Source organism: Amphibalanus amphitrite, unplaced genomic scaffold (genome assembly GCF_019059575.1).
Source record: "Amphibalanus amphitrite isolate SeventyFive unplaced genomic scaffold, NRLGWU_Aamphi_draft 001041F_arrow, whole genome shotgun sequence".
In the NCBI taxonomy this organism is placed as follows: domain Eukaryota; kingdom Metazoa; phylum Arthropoda; class Thecostraca; order Balanomorpha; family Balanidae; genus Amphibalanus; species Amphibalanus amphitrite.
In genome coordinates, this window is record NW_024882535.1 from 54,231 (window position 1) to 74,323 (window position 20,093).

The window sequence follows — 20,093 nt, forward strand, 5'->3', positions numbered from 1 at the left end:
CAAAACTGGTTGAAAGTACATTAGAACATAGTACGCCGTATGCTGCACATGTTAACCCGCGCCGGGCCGGTGCTCCGCGACTTCCGCGCCGGGCCGGGGGTCGCGGAACACCCCCCCGTCTAACTCGGCTCCTGGGCCACGTAGCGACACGCGGTAAGCGGCATTCGAAAGAGCGTCAAAAATAATGACGGTAACACTTACGCCATTTTTTGGGTCAGGTCAAAGGTCAGGTCACCAGAGGTCATCAAAGGTCAAATATCGACACCTTTTTTTAACCCCACATCTGCTCTCCCGTGAATTTCCGGGAGGCACGAAAGATCTCCTTTTAAAAGTGTCCAATCGTCCGATCCTGATCATATATGTGTTTTCGTAGGCCTGTTCTGGTGTTGCTTTATCTGCCAAGACAGACAACCTTGAGAAAAATCGAGTGATTGTACCTTTTTTGAAGGTCTCTAACCAACTTGTCTGAAATTCACCGGAGAACAAATGTGGGGTTTAAAAAAGGTGTCGATATAGTCAATTTCAACAATTTTGGAAACTGCCAACCGCTATCTCGAGAACGAAAAGAGCTACAGTGCCGCGAAAAAGCGCATTCGATAGCCCTTTTACAGACCTTTCTGAGTAATGTTCAGATTTGACCTGAGGTCAACGGTTTAGCCTCCAGAGGGCAAACACTAAAAAAAACAGTTTTCACGAAAAGGTTTTTCGTTACTAACTTTTGATTCGAGCTAGCTACGACATTACTTTTGCTACCATCGTGTTCCTCCCGTAGGGACGCGTCGAATGAACTATTCGTTGACCTTGAAAGGTCATTTTGAAAATTTCACCTCATGCCAAGGTCATGACCTGACCGGAAAGGGTCATGCTGCATACGGTCGATCCGTATTGTCGAGCTGAATACATCTGACGTGTTTTCATCGCCCCAGCACGTCTCTATCAAAAGTTATCGCCAAAAAAACTGCTGGTGACCGTTCATGACCTGAGATGACCTCAGAGGCAGACAGAGGAGTCACAGGTGCAATTTTCCGATTCAGTGTGTCAATTTTACCTACGAACTGATGTTTGAGAGGGTTTTGTACACCATAGGTCAAAAAGAGGCACATTTAAATTTTCTCCCATTGACTCTTATTTAACCCGCGCCCTGCTGGGGGGAGGGGTGGGGCAGAATCTGCCTCCCCTCCCGTTTTTCGCCAATAACTGCTAAACGCGTTGCGCCAGCGACGTCAAACTTTCAGTGCCTTATCATACATCAATTTCACAAGTTCCCTGTAAATTTGAGCGAAATGCGTCGGATTTTTTTTTTAAGAAAATGACGTTTAAGTGACGTCATGTCACGCCATTTTCGCTTCGAAAACTGCAAAGTTCAAACGCCGCTAACATCTTCATTTTAAAGGAACCAAGACGTAACAAAAAAGGTCATACGTTATTTTACTTTGTCTATCAAATGGCTATCTCGTTTTTTTGAAAATCTTGGATTTTGCCCCAAAAGTTAAAAAAAAAAAACTGTTTTTTTGGAAAATTCAATATGAAATCCAAAATTTTGTGTTAATCGAAAAAAACGGAATATATGTTAGAGAAGTGGTCTATGTGCACATACATACCAATTTTTAGAAGAATCTGTTAAAAAATGTGGGAGTTATTCAAACTTCTATGACGTCACGACACACAAAATTTTCGAAAAATGATTTTTTTTGGAACTTCTTAACCTGATACGGAAACAAAAATAGCACCATTCGATTGGCCGTGAAAAACTGCATCAGATAGACACCTTTTTAGGTCTTAACAATCAAATTCAAAATTTGACATCACTTTACCTGACCTTGACCTGACCTCGATCTGAAATTCATCCAGATGTGCTCCATATCACTAATTGAGTGTGCCCATTGAATTCTATGAATAAAGTAACCCATAAAACATGTGTCGCACATGCCCTATTCTATATTTCGTATTTGGTGACCTGACCTGACCTTGACCTTTGCATGACATTGTATGCAACGCGTCTTGTCTTGGTAGCCTAAGAACACGTTTTGGCAATCAGTCTCAGTCCATTCTTCGGCAACTACGATGCAAGGCCGTTACTGTAGAAACTTGCATTATGTACCCTTACCTGACCTTGACCTGACCTCTGACCTACTAAAGCAAAAAAAAAAAAAAATCGGCCCTTAACCGTATTAGTGGCAGGCTCCTGGCTACCCCTATTAGTGGCAGGGGGGCTGTTTACGACCCCCCCCCTTGATATCTCGAGATCTAACGGGCCGATTTTCAAAATTCAAACGGCATTCGATTTCGCTCAACGTGATCTACATTTCTAAAAAATAAAAAATAAAAAATGTCAATAGGGGGGGTAGAGGGGGGTAAAAACGGGCAAATTGCAGATACATTTTAGACTGTTTATCACGGCCAGGTTTCTGAACCAATCTTAACGCAACTTTTGCCGATCGATAGAGAATGAACCAGGAATTCACATGGATCCTAAAAATATGCATTTTCAAAAATCATAGGCGGATACAGATCATTGAGATTGGGGGTACACAAAAAGTATAGTAAATAAGGTTTTTGTTGGTACTGTTTCTAAAAAGGGTGGTGATGGTCTTGTTATGTTACAATTTTCTTATGAGAGAACGACTAGAATTGTATTGGTCATGCATAGGCGGTGTCAGGGCACCTATGTTGGGAGGTAAAACATAACCCCCCTTTTTGGACGCCTGGATCCGCCTATTATAGCAAAAACGTGTCAAAAGAGGATGCACAATAACTGTATATGTTATCACATGATACCTTTCATTCACTGTTCGTAAAACTGGTGCAGCATCGTGATCTTCGCCCAAATGACTCGCTTCACGAATAGGACCCCCCAATTCCCAGTGCTCTGGAGCCGCCCCTGGTTAAGTTATGAACTTGAAATTTTCAGGGTATGTGCCCAATTTAGGTTTAGGAAAAGTCAGAAAATTTCAGCATCGTAGCTTCAGCGGTTTCGGAGATATTCCCGAAAAACCTGAGGGGTGGATAAAAACAACCCCCCTGCCACTAATAGGGTTAAGATCTGCCTTCTTGAGAGCTTTCGATAACCGTTTTCCCCGTCCTTCTACGACCATCGGTTCGGAAGTTAGACAGGGGGCAGAATCTGCCCCCCCCCAGCTGGGCGCGTATGGCTGAATAGCCCAGCGGGGCGCGGGTCAATGGAGAGGTCGCAAAATTGACCTGACCTTACGAGTAGGTCACCAATATCAAAATTCCGAGATATACATTATACATTGTGCACATACTGTTACTCTTATCATCGCTGAAAGTTTCAAGGCATCCACAGTGATGCAAATGGGGTTCCTGATTGGCCATAAATACTAAAAAGTCTAGTTTACCAAACCGAGTAAATCGCGATATGGCCAACCAAAGAAATGTTTAGGGCATCTGAAATCACATAGCTTTAATGTTTTTGTCAAAACCGGCCTCGTGCATGATTGTCAGAAGTCGTGACATTTTCTATGTCGTAAAATGCCTGTCAGGTACTTGCAGGTTCAAACGCCGCTAGCGTGCCGCGTTCATTTCATACAAACTGCAAAAATTATACACCGCAATGATCCCTAAAGCCTGCTGCTTCTAATGCCGGGTCACAAAAAGCCGTATCTCTTTTGGTTTGGCGGTGAACTAACCATCTGTCGTGCTGCAATCGCAGTTTTTTACTTAAAATTATTTGCTTTCGTTTCACCTACAGTAGTCAACATAGTGTGTGCCCCTTAGTCCACTTAGTCTTAGCCTTCTCCAATCATTTCTGAGCCGCACCGTGAAAGAATTAAGGCGTTAGCACAGGGCAGACCGGCGCTATCGAAGTTTTTGTCCGGCGCGGTCGGGTGTCGCGGTGGGCGGCGGGTGGGCGGATTGCTTTCACTACAGATTCGCAATTTCGACAGACGTTTGACTTTGACCTGCTACAAGTGGGGCACATTGGCGTGCATACCCCAGCGGGACACTGGCTTAGATCAAGAATATATCAACTCTTCTCATTGTGCTTTTGCGTATCATTCTATACATGAACCGCGCCACCCCCACCCCTACCCCCCTCTTCTCCCACCCCTCCTTAGCTGTTTGTGGTGCTTGTCTGTAGATGGCCTTTTTCATTGCGAATGCTTGCTAGTCACGCCATTCAATTATCGGCAGATGAGGCGGTGGAGAACCTGCTGTACCTGGCCAGAGAGGTGAATAGCGTACTGCATGTGGAGGAAGACTCCGGTGAGCCAAATGCCTCGCAACCAACCATGGTCATGCGGGGAAATAAGATATCACTGTACGTAGAAGGGAAACACATCCTCGAAGGGGATGCGGAGGACTCTAAAGAGTTCCTCCTCCTGTGGGGCATAGCCTTCTATGTTTTCAATCAAAAAACAATGCGGAAAGTAGCCAACACAAATTGGTTCCTGCGCTCCAAAATATTCATGCTCAAGGAAGAGCGGACGCCAAATCCTGCGGTGGTGAAAGAGTTCGCGAAGATGGCGGAGTAGAGATCCGGGAGGAGATGGGTATACGCGGATGAAAGCGAAAGCGCTTATCTCACTTCTCCGCGCTGTGACAGGGCAGTCAGCCCGATGGTTTGTACAGAAAGTCATATGTTCCCGAGTGCTGTTACAGCATTTTATGTGATGTGATGCTGACAGTGAAGACAGTCTCATAAATGCTGCTTTCATGGTTCCGTTGCGCCATATCGGTGTAAAGAAAGCGTCATGGTTTTGTCGAAGGAGTCAATGTCACATTTGAAGTTGAAAATGTGAATAAATTTGTATGTTTTCTACGAGGTCTGTCTATGTACGAGTTTTTGACCGTGGTGCGAACGAGGGGGGTTGCGGAGGAGGGAGTAATGGAGTGTTGCGTGGAGGCGTAATGGAGAGTTTACCGGGGAGTTTCGTGGAAGAGTAATGGGGAGTTCACGCGAGAGTTCTGTGGGGGAGTAATGAGGAGTTCACGCGAGAGTTCCGTGGGAGAGTAATGGAGAGTGAAAGGGAGTTACGTGGGGGTAGTAATGAGGAGTAATGAAGAGTTCTAGGGGGAGTATTAGTGGGGAGTAGTGATGGGTCGAGAGAGTTATGAAGAGTAATGGACAAGAGTAATGAAGAGTTCCAGTAAGAGTTATGAGGAAGAGTAAAGGGGAGTAGCTCCCTGGAGTTTTAGGGAGTCATTTTTGGTAACTCTCGATAACTCTCCCAAAGGGAGTAAATTTTTCTCTCAGTGCCAATATCATGCTGCAATGTGCTCAAAACATGCCTATACACCAACAACAAAGCACAACCATGAAGCACCACTGATAACACTTAACCTCAAAGCACACAACATGATAATTTATTTATTTTGAGTACCTACAGAAACAGAATGTCTCAAGGCCATTCGTGCTCACTCCGAAATCTGCCAGTCGCTCAGCCTTGAACATTGACATTATTTCATCTGAAATCTATTTTCTTCACTTGATCAAAGTTGATCTGCGTCATACATCTTACAACGGATGTCTCGAATTATTGGTAACGTTCAGCACTTAGGTGATAGGTATAGGTAGGTAACTTTGATTCAACACTAGTTCCATCCAAGCTTCTTCATTGCTTGAGCTATATCACTTTCAAGTTTAATTACTTGAACTAAGACATTCTTGAATTACACTCGGGATGAGCTTAGTTTGAACGCACACAACACAATTTTTTAATTTGAATTATTTTGATAACCCACAGGATATCTAGAATGAGAAGCTGAGAAGAATGAGAAGAAGGTTGTGTTCGTTGTGTTACGGACCTATGCTATATTTCCCTATTTTGTCTTGGGAAAATATAATGGAGCATGTAATCCATTATATTTTCCCTAGATCCATTATATTTTCCCTAGATCCATTATATTTTCCCTAGAAATATTTAGAAAAGTCTCCGCTAGTGTAAACCCTATGGGCGTTTAGAGATGGACCACCAAGTACTCGCAAGTTTACGCGGCTGGCAGCCGCGAAAACTTTGGAGGCCCACCATTGGAAAATTAGGCAATTTTGAGACGAATGACTTTGGATTGGGGCTTCAGTCACCTTCTTCTACACGTTTCACTGAGTAAGTCCGAAATTTTGGAAAAAACCCTGATAATACCTTTAAAATATTTTACCGAATATTATCAAGTGGTTTTTATTTCAAATGAAATAGTAATTAAAACGAAATTGGTGTTGTACAACCGATTTATTTTATGATGATCTACCATACTACATGATAATCAATGACGTCATCTTACCAAAAAATCAAAAGACGTAGAATAAGCATTTATAAAAGCTTAGCATACTTATTGGCAAAACGTTTTCTTTGTTTTTTCGCAGTCGCACCGTGCCGTTTTCGCGTTTTAATTTTCCGTTCCTACTTCCTTTGTCCTTAACTTTTCCTGTGGTTCCAGAGTCCCTGTCCTCTCCATTTCCTTTTAAATATATTTTTAATGCTCATCCCTATCCCCCAGTCCTAACAGTTTCAAATTGTATTGCAATAAAATGTTTTGAATTCTTCACATATAACCTATCTACCTTCGTTGGTACTGCTGGTAGCCAGTGACACATCCAGGCAGGTAAGTAGGTACCTACCTGCTTTCCTGCTGTCTTCATAAGGCATACCTAATGAAGTTGTCAAATTTGTAGCACATTTTCAACACTTTCATATGGTGTCAGTGTGGCATGAAACCTAGCTAGGTTCATTATGTTCAGGGTTCAATTCAGAAGAGCTCCGCATAAATCGCATAAAAGACAGACAGGGGCTTTACATGGGGTAGATGGCCTGATGACTTAGCTGGAATATGGCCAAAATTAAATTGACAACTTTTAGGTGAAAGGTGGTGATTTGGGTTAAGGGGCGTTTGTTGAAGTCAACTACTGGGTTATTTTGCACCCATTAAATGAAACTTCAGCTCCAATCTTTAGGGTGCAGGCCCCGTGTAAAGGCGGACATTTGGCCAGATGGGGATTAGAAGAAAAAAAACCATGTTCTTGATATTATCAAGAGCTTTGGAAACTGCATACGTTCCATGCGCTTATGAGACATTTGTTGCGCAGTGTGTCCTCCCTGTATATTGCCGCCAATTTCTCGGCATTTCCAGCGATTCAAACGTTTCTTCTGGGTTTCCGTTATTTGAAAAAGGGTGTTTAATCGCCCGATCAATGTAGTGGAAGGTGTGAGTCGGCCAGTGATGTCGAGGTAAGCCACCAATTAAGTGCAGCCTGCTCTTCAGTCTTCATGGACTAGACTGAGATGCTTTTTATTTCTGAGTATAATTATAGCCCCATTAGTGTGACATCGTTCCTCAGTTATTGCAACAAAATTTGTTACTTCTTTATCCATTCATATTCTTTTCCTAAAGCTGCTGTTATTTTTTCGCAACTTGTTGGGTCACAACCCTTTCACTAAGCCTTTACGCAAGCCCTTCGTAACCCTTTCGCAGCCTTTTTATAACTTATTCGAAACAACCCTTTCGTAAACTCATGGTAACCCTTTCTCAGCCTTTTATTAGTTTATTCAGAGTAACCCTTCATAACTTATTTTTAACTATGTGCAATATTTTCATAGCTCATTCAAAATAACCCTTTCGTAAATTATTTGCAACCCTTTCGCGACATTTTCCTGACTCATTCGAAAGAGGCTTTTCATTAACTTATTGTAACCCTTTCGCAGCCCTTTCATAATTCATTCAAAGCAAATTTCTCATAGATTATTTGTGACCCTCTGACAACTTTTTCATATCTCATTCGTAAAATCTCTTCATTAACTCATTGTAACTCTTTCGGAACCTTTTCGTAACTCTTTTGAAGGAACCCTCTTGCAAATTCTTCATAACTCTTTCACAGCCTTTACATAACTCATTTCAAACAACACTTTTGTTAACTTGTTGAAACCCTTTGGCAAAATTTTCATAACTCATTCGCAGTGTCCCAAAATTTGTCAATTTGGGTGGAACAAGACATCCAAATGAAAATAATTTTCCACTCCCACTTCTAACTTTCAAGAGCAACTTACCACTCATGAAAGAGCATCTACTTGCATGATCGCATCAGATTCTACCATTGTACAGAAAAGTGTGCAATTTTTCCTTCTTCTGTTCTTTATTTTTTGGGGGGCAGGGCTGACCTTATCAAGAATATACCACCCTCATCCTTTTTTTGGAGAGGAATTTTCCCCTCTAACACCCAAGCATTAAAAGAATTTTGTGACACTGCAGTCATTCGACACTGCCCTTTTGTAAATTATTTGGAACCCTTTCACAACATTTTCATAACTTGTTTGAAGTGATCTTTCATAACTACCTTTGACATCAGCTTCCCAAGTATGTATTGATCTTCCCTATTTAACATTGATGTAACAAGTAGTGCCTACTAAATTTATTATTATGCCATTACCACCCAATGTCATTACAACATGCTGCTGAAATCAGAACATGTGTCACTCATGTGCAGTTTCAAGAATTGATGTGGTGGCTCTGCAGTCTGCAACCCACTTCATTAAACAGCTGCTTGTTAACTCCTCAGATAGTAGGCATATGCTTCTAAGTCTAACCTGCATATATTAATTCAGGCTGCTTTGAAAAATTGACTTACTTTCTTTGAAATTGGTACCCCATTTGTCAAGTACTTAGGTAATATGCCCTTTTTTCTGTGCTGATTCATAGTAGTGGCAGTGTCAGTTATCAGTTTGTATTTATTGTTTTACAAATTAGAATATTACCATCAGGCTGCTCACGCATGAATGTGAAGTTTCACTGGTGGGGACCGAAATTCCTCATAATATCTATTTACCTAGGGCTAAGGGGTTTTAAATATGAGCCTTCTGGTGAATGACAGTGACACTGAAGAAAATGTTTTTGGGACAATTTGGCTTTTCTTTCCAGAGGAGTGCGACACCTACGTGCATCAACGTTTAGTGGACCTAAAGGACATCGTCAGCACCGAGATTTGCCAGCATGGAGGCACGCACGCAATGGAGGCACGCGTACCACTCGTCCTAGACAAAGAAACGTCCTCCGTGCTTCCGACGAACTTCAATCGGCGCGAAATTCCTAAACCTCGAGTCCACGAGTTCATTCAGAGTAAAATAGCATGGCGAGGAAAAATCACTGTTCGGGACGAAAAGTGGAGTTCAGTAATTTAGATAAAGCCGGCCGTCACAAAATCATATCGTTCTTGTTTTTGCCCTCCTGCCATGGATTTCCTCGGCCTCCAAAGCGGGATGCAGCTGCGACTGCTACTTCTAAAAGTGTGTAAAAGTCATGAACCTATAGGACGATAAGTCGTGATCTCGATTAACTTCGCCACGAGGTTGCGAACTTAATGAAAATGTTCCTGTCGGTGTTCTTGTCCATGATCGGCCCGTTGTTTCTTCGTATTCAGTTATTTCATGTTTGTGATTTAACTACTGGGCGGGCAGAATCTATGCAAGTGTTTACCCAACAACCTGTTGAAAAACAGGACGGAATGCGACATGCCTTGACGCAGGACGGCCGGCGACTGTTGAAGGCAGCTAAAAATTGTTATGTGACTTGAATTGCGAGCAAATGTGCACCTATCAAAATGTTGGCGCATCAGAATCTGGTGCGTGAGCGTGCGTGTCGAAATGTGTTTATGTGACTGCATTATATTTGTGATAAATGTATTGATATGCTACTTGCGAAGAATATACATTCTACATTTACGCGACGTTGATTGCGTCAATATGAAGAGATTGAACATGAAAATAACTGGCCCGCACCCTGACAGGTATCTCCCATCGCCGCCATGCCAAGGTACCTACTAAATGTTTGGATCATACCTACTGATACTTTGATTAGGTAGTCAATTTTTAAGATCAAGTAAATTATGTTCAGGTAAGTGAAGTTCTCCAATTTTACTCTCATTTGAAACGCTTAAGTAGCCACATTTGAAAGAAATAGCTTTAGCGTTTGTCCCCTCACCTTAAAAATCATTTTTGCCCGGATAAGGCCAGAGACCGCTATTGCACCCAGTGATTGGCAATGAAGACACGGGGTAAAAGCAGCTTAGGCTAGGCGCAATGGGGGTATGGGTACCATCATTCGAACAGCAATTAATTGCTGTTTGATTATCTACTGGGGCATTAACGTAATATTCAAATTTGAATGAGTTGTAAGCATTGAAATATAGTAAAAGTGTATGTTATATCGACCGATAACGAAAACAATCGCGTCAAAAGTAGCATAAGCCATCACTGACTTGTGACTAATATGCATTTTTAGAAAGCTTACTTTGTGGGCTTTCGTATTCTGGTGGGGCATTTATCGAAGGTGTCATTTATTTATTAATTTTATTAGTTAATTATGGTGATACCACAATTTTTGCCTAGTGCTTGCTTATCAAGACACGAGAAAAAAGTAGCTTAGGGTAGGCACCATTGAGGCATGCGTAACATCATTCGAACGGCAATTAATTGATGTTTAATTATCTACTGGGGCATTAACGTAATATTCAAATTTGACTGAGTTGTACGCATTGAAATATAGTAAAAGTGTATGTTATACCGACCGATAACGAAAACAATCGCGTCAAAAGTAGCATAAGCCATCACTGACTTGTGACTAATACACATTTTTAGAAAGCTTACTTTGTGGGCTTTCATATTCCGGTGGGGCATTTATCGAATGCGAAATATGTGCAATGATATTATTAGTTAATTGAAGTGATGCAATTATTTACTAATCAAATTATCCATTAAAATACCTATTTACATCGCGAGATGTATCATGAAATTAAGCTATAATATGAAATGCATTTTTCTTAAATTTTCAGTGAAGGTTTCGTTGACGCATAACGTATCGTTACTAAACAATTTGAATTAACGTGCGATCCGTTGCGATAGTTCCGACGAGCCGCCGATGGTGGCGCTGGTGTCGCTCCGGCCGTTATGGCCGCGGCCGCCGCCTATCGTTCTACCCATTGAACCTCAATATCATGATCCACCTGTCCATCACTAGGTATCCTTCCTTATTACAAAGAAACTTTGAATGGCAATTGGCATGGCAATTTATAATTTTAAATGACAATATTTTTATGTTTCTTCTGTAGGTAGGTAGGTAGGTAGGTAGGTAGGTAGGTACACCGGACTGCTATGGACACTTTTCCAAGTTGGTGGGGCAAAAAACCTAATGTACGTCGTCCACTCCAGAAGTTTTGAGACTGGCCTCGTAAAATCCATATGAACAGTGCTAAATACTTGTTCTCACAAGTCCTTACCACAGTTGTTATAAACGTACTTGCGTAATTTCGTTTTTCTGCGTTGCAAAAGACGGCAACGGTGTCACCCTGAACATGGCAAGTCGCACGCGGCTTGTCACAGTGACCAGTGTAGAGCACAGTCAGGTTGTTCATGTGAAGACAACTTGGAGGGTCGCTGTGCAATAAAATTTTGGGATTAGCTTGGCAAAAAATGCCCGAGAAACATAGCAAATTGACTCAAGTGACTTGAGACGAAAGTTTGATGCATTTTTACCCAGGGATGCGGAGCCGGAGCCGGAGTCGGAGCCGGAGCCGCCGGAGCCGGCATATTTTGCCCGGAGCCGGAGCCGGAGCCGGAGCCGTGAAACAATATAGCCCGGAGCCGGAGCCGGAGCCGGAGCCGCCAAAAAAGGGGGCGACTCCGGCTCCTTTTTATTTTTTAAAGAGGAAAAAAATAATTGACCTAGTTCGGTTTGACAGTACAAGGCAGTAAAACATATGGTACTTACGTCATGGGCCATCAAGTGAATGAAAAAAGCCGAATATTCCCAGTACCTATGCAATCAACTTCCTGTCTGCTTCCCCCTCCCCCCACGTCTACTGCATCCCCAGAACATGAGGACCGGTCATCAGGTGACGGCCATTGTTTTCAAGCCAGTGCAGTGGACTGAGACTCCCAGCACCGTCTCTTCCCACCCCCCACCCCCACCCCCACTCCCACCCCCAATGCAGTCGAGACGGGTGTCAGCTTACGATGGCTCAGTGAACTCCGATTCGCGGCGACTGCTTTTCCAATGCCATCGCTTCCTAGTCCTTTGTTCTGCCAGTTCTTTCCAGTCTCCGAGGTGCGTTTGCGCGGGGACGCGGTGAGCCGGTCATGGCAAAGAGTAACGCGTATAACCAATCCAATTTTTCTTCCACCCGTTTGATTGCATAGGGGATGTACTGAGTCGGAGCCGGAGCCGCCGGAGCCGGACCATTTTACTCGGAGCTGGAGCCGGAGCCGGAGCCGCCATAACATTTCACCCGGAGCCGGAGCCGGAGCCGGAGCCGATTTTTTTCTCCGGAGCCGGAGCCGGAGCCGGAGCCGTCTGAAATTTCCACGGCTCCGCATCCCTGTAATTTTACCATCATGAGACCAAGAGACAGAAGGTCCAATGAAAACATGCACTGATTCCTTCCGACCCAATAAAGACAGACAGCGCAGTAGGGTGTTCCATTTTCCCCAACTTCAGCATTGGCCGACATTTCGATGTCGCCCCATAACCTTGCCATATATCCATGATGTGTGCAAAAACCCAGCTCGATTGAACAATATTTAGATGTCGCGCTCTTTTGAAACTTTTCTGTATGCTAGTTTCATGAAGAATGAAGCTAACACTCGTAGTATCTCAAAGTATTGGCTTGAGCTGCTCCGCGTGCAGATGATTGCGTTCCTGCGAAAGGTTCTCCATGACGGAAGCAACCCACGCGAGGACTACGGGGAGCTTCTCCGTCTGTGCCTCGTGTTCCTCGGGGGAAGTGAGGGACAGGTCCGGTTTCGAGCTCCTGGTGCCTATCATCAAGCTAGATGGATGGCCAAAGCCATCTACGCCGTCAAGATGACGCTCTTCATCGACCAACTTGAGCTGCCAGCTCGCGTTCAACAATGCCTCCGTCAAGTGGCACTGTTCGTGAGCCTCTTGTACGTCAAGCACTCCCACGAGGCGCTGATTCCGGAGTACGCCCCGAAGAACGATCTGGAGCTCCTGCAGGCCCTCAACGATTATCCCGACGAGGAAGTCAGCGCACAGGCTACCAAGGCCCTAACCCGCCATTTCTGGTATCTTTCAGAAGACCTCATCGCGTTGGCTTTCTTCGACGACAGAGTCGAGGATTTGGAGAAGAAGCAGATGCTGGAGAACCTGGTGAAGCCTGCGTCCAAGAAGGCGCTGAAGCGGCTCGATGGGAAAGGATTGCGTGTGGATAACACCACTACCCTGAGCAATTTCGTCACTAGTCGCAGCAAACGGTTGTTCGAGCTGCTGGCGGATCGGGAAGATCATCCCCAGAACCTGATCAAGGACGAGGCACTGAAGAACCGCATCAGGGCCAGGGTTGTATACCAATCAAGTCGATTGAATTGATTGATTTGTTTCAACGCGTATTTTGAGTTGATTGGATTGAGTCGATTGACTTTTCGAGATGACTGGTTGACTGACTCGTTTGACTTTAGCGACTGGTTGACTGATTTGATTCCCGAAAATTAGAGTGACTCGTATGATTGAGTCGATTGAATGGAAAGTTCAAATAAGTTTTAGTTGACAAAAAATAATGACACCAATTGATGACACCAAAGATCACAAAACTACACTGAAAACTGCTTGTCATCACAACTGCAATATGAGGTAGATGGCCAAATAAAGAAGAGGGCCTAAACAACATGAGCAGCCAACGTTGACTTTCAACTGCAATAACTCAGTTATTGCAACTGCAATAACTGAACTGCTCCAATCCTGGTGATAGAGCCTGGCGATGCACCTACCTTCCTTTCTGCACTCAGCAGGAAACTTTTTTTTAAAATCCAGATGATAAAGTGCAAGGCCCTATATACTAATAAAGTGTGATTAATCAATAATTCACATCTCCACATCTCCTCAGAAACAACCCACTGAACTCTATAAATATCTGAAACCCCTACAAAAATAACTGAAACAAAAGCGCCGTTTTCGTCTCGCTGATTACGTTTACGTACAATTGATAGCTACTTTGCTGCATTGTTTAATTTGCAGCAGAACGTTTGTTGATCCTTTTCTCCTGAGAGCCTAAGCATAACATATTTAATATATTTCATTTTCCTTAAAATATTTTACCGAATATTATTAAGTGTTTTATTTCAAATGAAATAATAATTAAAACGAAATTGGTGCTGTACAACCGATTTATTTTATGATGATCTTTGTTTGTTTGTTTTGTTGGGTTAGGCCCTTTCGGTCTGACAAGACCATTGCAGAGCCGGAAGGATGATAGGATTTAGGGGGAGACATTGGTCTGGGCAGGCACCCTAGTGAGTCGCCGGGGCTGAGCCTGTCCAGAGGACAGGCCACCCAGCCCCAAGGCACTCACTGCACCCGGCTACGGGGTGCGCTCCCTCAGGAGCAGCGGTGCCGCTCCCAGGGAGCAGCCCGCATGAGATAAAGTTGCCTGTCCAGCCCGGAGGAGGGTTGTGGCGTGGAGGAGACGGATTTCAGCGTCCTGAGGATAGAAGCACGGATAGGTGTGTATGATGATCTACCATACTACATGATAATCAATGACGTCATCTTACCGCAAAGTCAAAAGAAGTAGAATAAGGATTTATAAAAGCTTAGCATACTTATTGGCAAAACCAAACGTTTTCGTTGTTTCGCAGTCGCGCCGTGCCGTTTTCCCAGAGTCCCTGTCCTCTCCATTTCCTTTTAATTAATCCTCATCCCTATCCCCCAGTCCTAACAGTCTCAAATTGTATTGCAATAAAATGTTTTGAATTCTTCACATAGGTACAGCCCTCTGCAAACTGCGTGGTAGGTATTCTTTTTTCGACAAAACCGAGAACAACGCGAATACTATGCTATCGGTTACTCAAAAATCGTAACAGCAAGACGCGCGAGACTCCGCACCTTAGATTGACATTATCATCGTGTTCATTTTCCATCAAGTTTGGCAACAAAATCCAAAAGTTTATATTTGCCCCTAAAACAAACTTTTGCATTTTGCTGTCACACAAGGCGTATACTTTGTTAAGTGATAAACCCATTCGAAGGAGTAGAGCATGGCGCATCTATTTGCAGTGAGTTCCGACCGACTGATAGCATAGCCTTTGAGCTATTATCGGTTTTGTCGAAAAAAGAATACCTACCACGCAGTCTGCTGAGGGCTGTACCTAACATTGACATGCCACGTCCAGAATCGTGGACCGTCAAATGCTTCAAATCCCTTCCTTCCCAATCTGACAACATCCCATGTCTCAAATGCACATTGTGTGGAATGATTTTTCAGGCTGCCCGTCAGTCTCTGTCTAACCGAAACCGTCACATGCATGATGCAGGTAAGATATTTATTTCTATTTCCCTATGGTTAATATGTTATTGATGCATATTATCCATTAAAATAGACATGATGTAGGGTAAATGGCCAAATCACGAACACTGCCAAAATCCGAGCAGCCAACTTTCAACTGCAGTATCTGATATTGAGTGTAAATGGAGTTGGAATATGGCCAAAATTAAATTGACAACTTTTAGGTGAAAGGTGGTGATTTGGGTTAAGGGGCGAGTCAACTACTGGGCCATTTTGCACCCAATAAATGACACTTCTGCTCCAATTCTACCCATTGAACCTCAATATCATGATCCACCTGTCCATCACTAGGTATCCTTCCTTATTACATAGAAAGGTTGAATGCCATGGCAATTTATAATTTTAAATGACAATATTTTTATGTTTCTTCTGTAGGTAGGTAGGTAGGTAGGTAGGTAGGTACACCAGACTGCTATGGACACTTTTCCAAGTTGGTGGGGCAAAAAACCTAATGTATGTCTTGGTTTGAGTCGTTTGATTGAGTTGATTGATTCCTTTCATTGTCGCGTTTGAGTCGATTGAATCAATTCCCGAAAACTGCTCTGACTTGATTGATTTGATTGGTTTCCCAAATTTGTCGTGATTGAATTGATTGCTATTGATTGAGTCGTATACAACCCTGATCAGGGCCCTGAAGGTGGTGAATGACAGCGCCGAGCGCGGGATCGCCCTCATCAAGCAGTTCGCTGGCGCTGTTAAGGATGAGGAACAGCGCCAGTACCTCCTTCGCGTCGTCCAGCTTCACCGCAGCCAGGTTCCTAAGCGGACCAAGGCCGCCTGCTCGGCCTTCTCACTCTTAGAGTGCTATGGCGGTCATGAGCGCGACATCTAAATATCGTCCGATTTTGTTCAACGAGGTGTCAATCGCTTTCATTTGAAGTAAGAATACAGGGCAAAATCGAAATGACGATGTGTTTTGATTTTGAATTTTTCCATAGTAATATGGAACACAGGTCCACTGGGAAGCTCAAATTAGTCCCTTACTTAGAAGAAAAAGGCAAAAACTTCATAACCTGGGTCCCCTACACGGCCAGATGGTCAACAAGGAATGATTCGTGAAGGTTCTGAGGGAGTTGAGAAAGAGATTTCGCCGCAAGAGGTCGGAACTCTTCAACTCTGGCCAGGGGCTCCTGCACCAGGACGGCACACACACCCACAAGTCCACCATGGAGACGAACAATCTGACACAGATGTGCGTCAAAACCGTCCGTAACCCTTCCCACTGTCCTGAGCTGGCCCCCGTGGCTTCTGGATGTTCCGCAGACTGACAGGGAAGCTCAGGGGCCGTCTTTCAGAGGATGTGGAGGAGATGAGTGAGGCTGTGACAGAGGCCCTGGGCACCTTCACTTTGAAGGCCTATCAGCAGGGCTTCAGGCAGTGACAGGAGGCTAAAGCAGGTGCATTGGACTCGGGAGGTTCCATTTCGAGAGTCATACAAGTTTCATGCTTCTCTGAAACAGACAACTGTCTCTACTGAAAAAGTCTCAAAACTTCTGGAGTGCACCACGTGTCTTGGTTTGAGTCGTTTGATTGAGTTGATTGATTCCTTTCATTGTCGCGTTTGAGTCGATTGAATCAATTCCCGAAAACTGCTCTGACTTGATTGATTTGATTGGTTTCCCAAATTTGTCGTGATTGAATTGATTGCTATTGATTGAGTCGTATACAACCCTGCTTTGATCATGTGATGGGTATCTTAAGGTCAGAGCAACTGACGGTCAAGGTGTCTGATGGTCGCAGTTGACTGACGCTTAGGGATCTGATGTCTCTTTGTCAAGTGAGGGTCGCTAAAGGTTCCACCTTCCTGACGGTTCGGTGCTTCATGATAGGATCTCTGACGTTCAAAGTTTTTTGGCGATCAAGGTTGACTGAGATTAGGGATCGTTGACGTCGGAGCTACAGTCAGGAGCCTTGGAGAGTCCTTTGCAGTCTAAGGCTGGAAGTTACGTCAGTTACTGGAGACGAAAAGTCCATCACTAGAGCGAAAGCTAAGGATAGGTAACTAGAACTCTAAAACACCAGCCTTCCCCAGACGACTTTTTGTGCTCTAACTCTACTCCCTCTGCTGACCTTGAATCCCCTCTCGCTGTTCTCTGGCCGGGTGAGGTCGTACTCCCCGAGTCGAATGTAGAGCAGACGACGCAGGCAGTGAGCGGCCGTCAGCACCCACTGAGGGTGGACTAGGGTGCCCCCGCAGAACGGCTCCTGTAGGGAGAAGAGGTCAGGGGTCAGTGGGTGCAGGGGTCAGTGGGCGGCCGTCAGCACCCACTGGGGGTGGACAAGGGTTCCCCCGCAGAACGGCTCCTGAGGGAGAGGAGGTCAGGGGTCAGTGAGGGTGCAGGGTTCAGTGAGCGGCCGTCAGCACCCACTGGGGGTGGACTAGGGTACCCCCGCAGAACGGCTCCTGAGGAAGAGAAGGGAAGGGGTCAGTGGGCTGCCGTCAGCACCCACTGGGGGTGGACTAGGGTTCCTCCGCAGAACGGCTCCTGAGGGGAGAGGAGGTCAGGGGTCACTGGGTGCAGGGGTCAGTGGGCGGACGTCAGCACCCACTGGGGGTGGACTAGGGTTCCTCCGCAGAACGGCTCCTGAGGGGAGAGGAGGTCAGGGGTCAGTGGGTGCAGGGGTCAGTGGGCGGACGTCAGCACCCACTGGGGGTGGACTAGGGTTCCTCCGCAGAACGGCTCCTGAGGGAAGGGAGAGAAGGGGTCAGTGGGCTGCCGTCAGCACCCACTGCGGGTGAACCAGGGTTCCCCCGCAGAACGGCTCCTGGTGGGGAGGAACGCGGGGGTCAGTGGATGCAGAGGTCAGTGGGCGGCCGTCAGCACCCACTGGGGGTGGACCAGGGTACCCCCGCAGAACGGCTCCTAAGGGAGAGGAGGTCAGGGGTCACTGGGTGCAGAGGTCAGTGGGCGGCCGTCAGCACCCACTGGGGGTGGACAAGGGTACCCCCGCAGAACGGTTCCTGGTGGGGAGGAACGCAGGGGTTAGTTGGTGGTAATCAGCACCCAATGGGGGTGCACCAGGGTACCCCCGCGGCCCGCAGAAAAGCTCTTGAGGGAGAGGAGCTGGCACTCAGGGCAGGGGTCAGTGAGGGTGCAGGAATTCGGAGGCAAGCGATCACAATGCGTCAAAATTTGAAAGTCATCGCAGGTTAGCTTTTCAGGTCAGAGACAGAGGCTACTGAAAGGAAAGAGCTCGGGAAGTCGGCGTTCCAAGATATCAAAGATATTCTCAGAGTTCAGAGAGTTCGGAGCTTTCGAAGGATACGAGCCTCAGAGGCAATTCCATCAAACCTTGAACGTCATGGGATCAGCATTTGACGGAAGAACTCTCCGCTCCCTAAAACTGAATCTATTCTGTTCAGGGGTGGTATGATCAAACTGCCCGACACCTCAGCCAGTCAGCACGTCTCTACCGACTCTCACCATGAACTGGTTGAAGATGACCGCCTGCCAGGGCCAGGCGCCTCGACTGGACCTCCGTCCGCCCACCACCCGCAGTAGCCGGCGGACGGAGCTGCCGCCGCCGACACCGCACGTGCCCGCGGCGGCCACCTTGGAGCTGATCTTAGTGCTGCTGCTGATGCTGCTGTTGGTGCTGCTGTTACTGGTGACATCTGGTGGGCGGCAGAAAAATAGTGAAGTGTTTTAACCCGCGCCCTGCTGGGGGGGGGTGTTTGAACACCCCCCCCTTGTGGTTTTTCGCGAATATCTCAAAAACGGCGGCGCGGAGCGCCGCCGTTTTTGGTACACCATATCCTACATCAATTCTACACATGTTGTGAAAATTTCAGACCAAGGTCATTCAAGGTCAGGTCACCAGGTCACTTGAAGTGACCTCACCACATAAAAAGTTTCAATGTCTGTCATAGCTACACCGAGTGACCGATCGCTTTGAAACTTTCAGCGATTGCTAAGAGCAATAGCATGTACAAAATGCATATCTCAGAATTTTGATATCGATGACCTAGGGTCAGGTCAATTTTGCGACCTCCCCATTATAAGTCAATGGGAGAAAATTGAAATGCGCCTCTTTTGGACGAATGACATTATAAACACTCCCAAACACTGAATTACAAGTGGTTTAGACACACTGAACATGAAAATGGTGTCCGTGACCCCTGTTTATGCCCTGAGGTCATCTTAGGTCACGAATGGTATCTAACAGTTTTTCGCAAATAACTTTTGATAGAGGCATGCTAGAGCGATGAAAACGCCTTAGATGTGTTCCGCTCGACGATACGGATCGACTGATATGCAACATGACCCTTTCCGGTCAGGTCATGACCTTGACCTGAGGTCAAATTTTCAAGTTGACCTTTCAAGGTCAAGTTATAGTTCATTCGATGCGTCTTGACGAGAGGAACACGATGCCGGTAAAAGTAAGCTCGTACAAGGCTTGGGTCAAAAGTTATTGCAGAAAAACTGTTTCCAAAAAAAATCGTCTATTTTTGCAGTTTTTGCCCCCTGCAGGCAAAACCGTTGACGTTAGGTCAAATCTGAGAAAATTACTCAGAAAGGGCGTTAATAGGGCTATCGAATGCGCTTTTCCGCGGCGCTGTAGCTCTATTGGTTCCCGAGTTATGCGTTGGCTTCTTGGAAATTGTCGACATTCGACCTGGAAATCGGCGAAATTTTGCCTTTAATGACCTCTGGTGACCTGACCTTTGACCTGACCAAAAAATTGACCGAAGTGATTTCGTCATTATTTTTGACGCTCTTTCGAACGCCGCCTTCCGCGTTTCGCTACGTGGCCCAGGAGCCGAGTTAGAAGGGGGGGTGTTCAAACA

The 20,093-nt window shown here is 45.3% G+C and overlaps 1 protein-coding gene and 1 long non-coding RNA gene across 2 annotated transcripts in view; one reads left to right on the forward strand and one right to left on the reverse strand.

Annotated features, from left to right (window-relative positions):
* LOC122369482 (coagulation factor X-like) overlaps positions 1-20,093 on the reverse strand; it is a 94,630-nt gene that overhangs the window by 27,288 nt on the left and 47,249 nt on the right. Inside the window, exons 6-7 of the mRNA XM_043344274.1 lie at positions 18,730-18,920; positions 17,375-17,509 (exon numbers count right to left, since the gene is read on the reverse strand). Coding sequence (XP_043200209.1) covers positions 17,375-17,509; positions 18,730-18,920 — 326 coding nt within the window. The remainder of the gene's footprint in view (positions 1-17,374; positions 17,510-18,729; positions 18,921-20,093) is intronic.
* Positions 7,055-9,338, forward strand: LOC122369485. The gene is made up of 2 exons (XR_006254407.1): positions 7,055-7,187; positions 8,872-9,338. It is a non-coding gene; the product is annotated as an uncharacterized LOC122369485 (long non-coding RNA).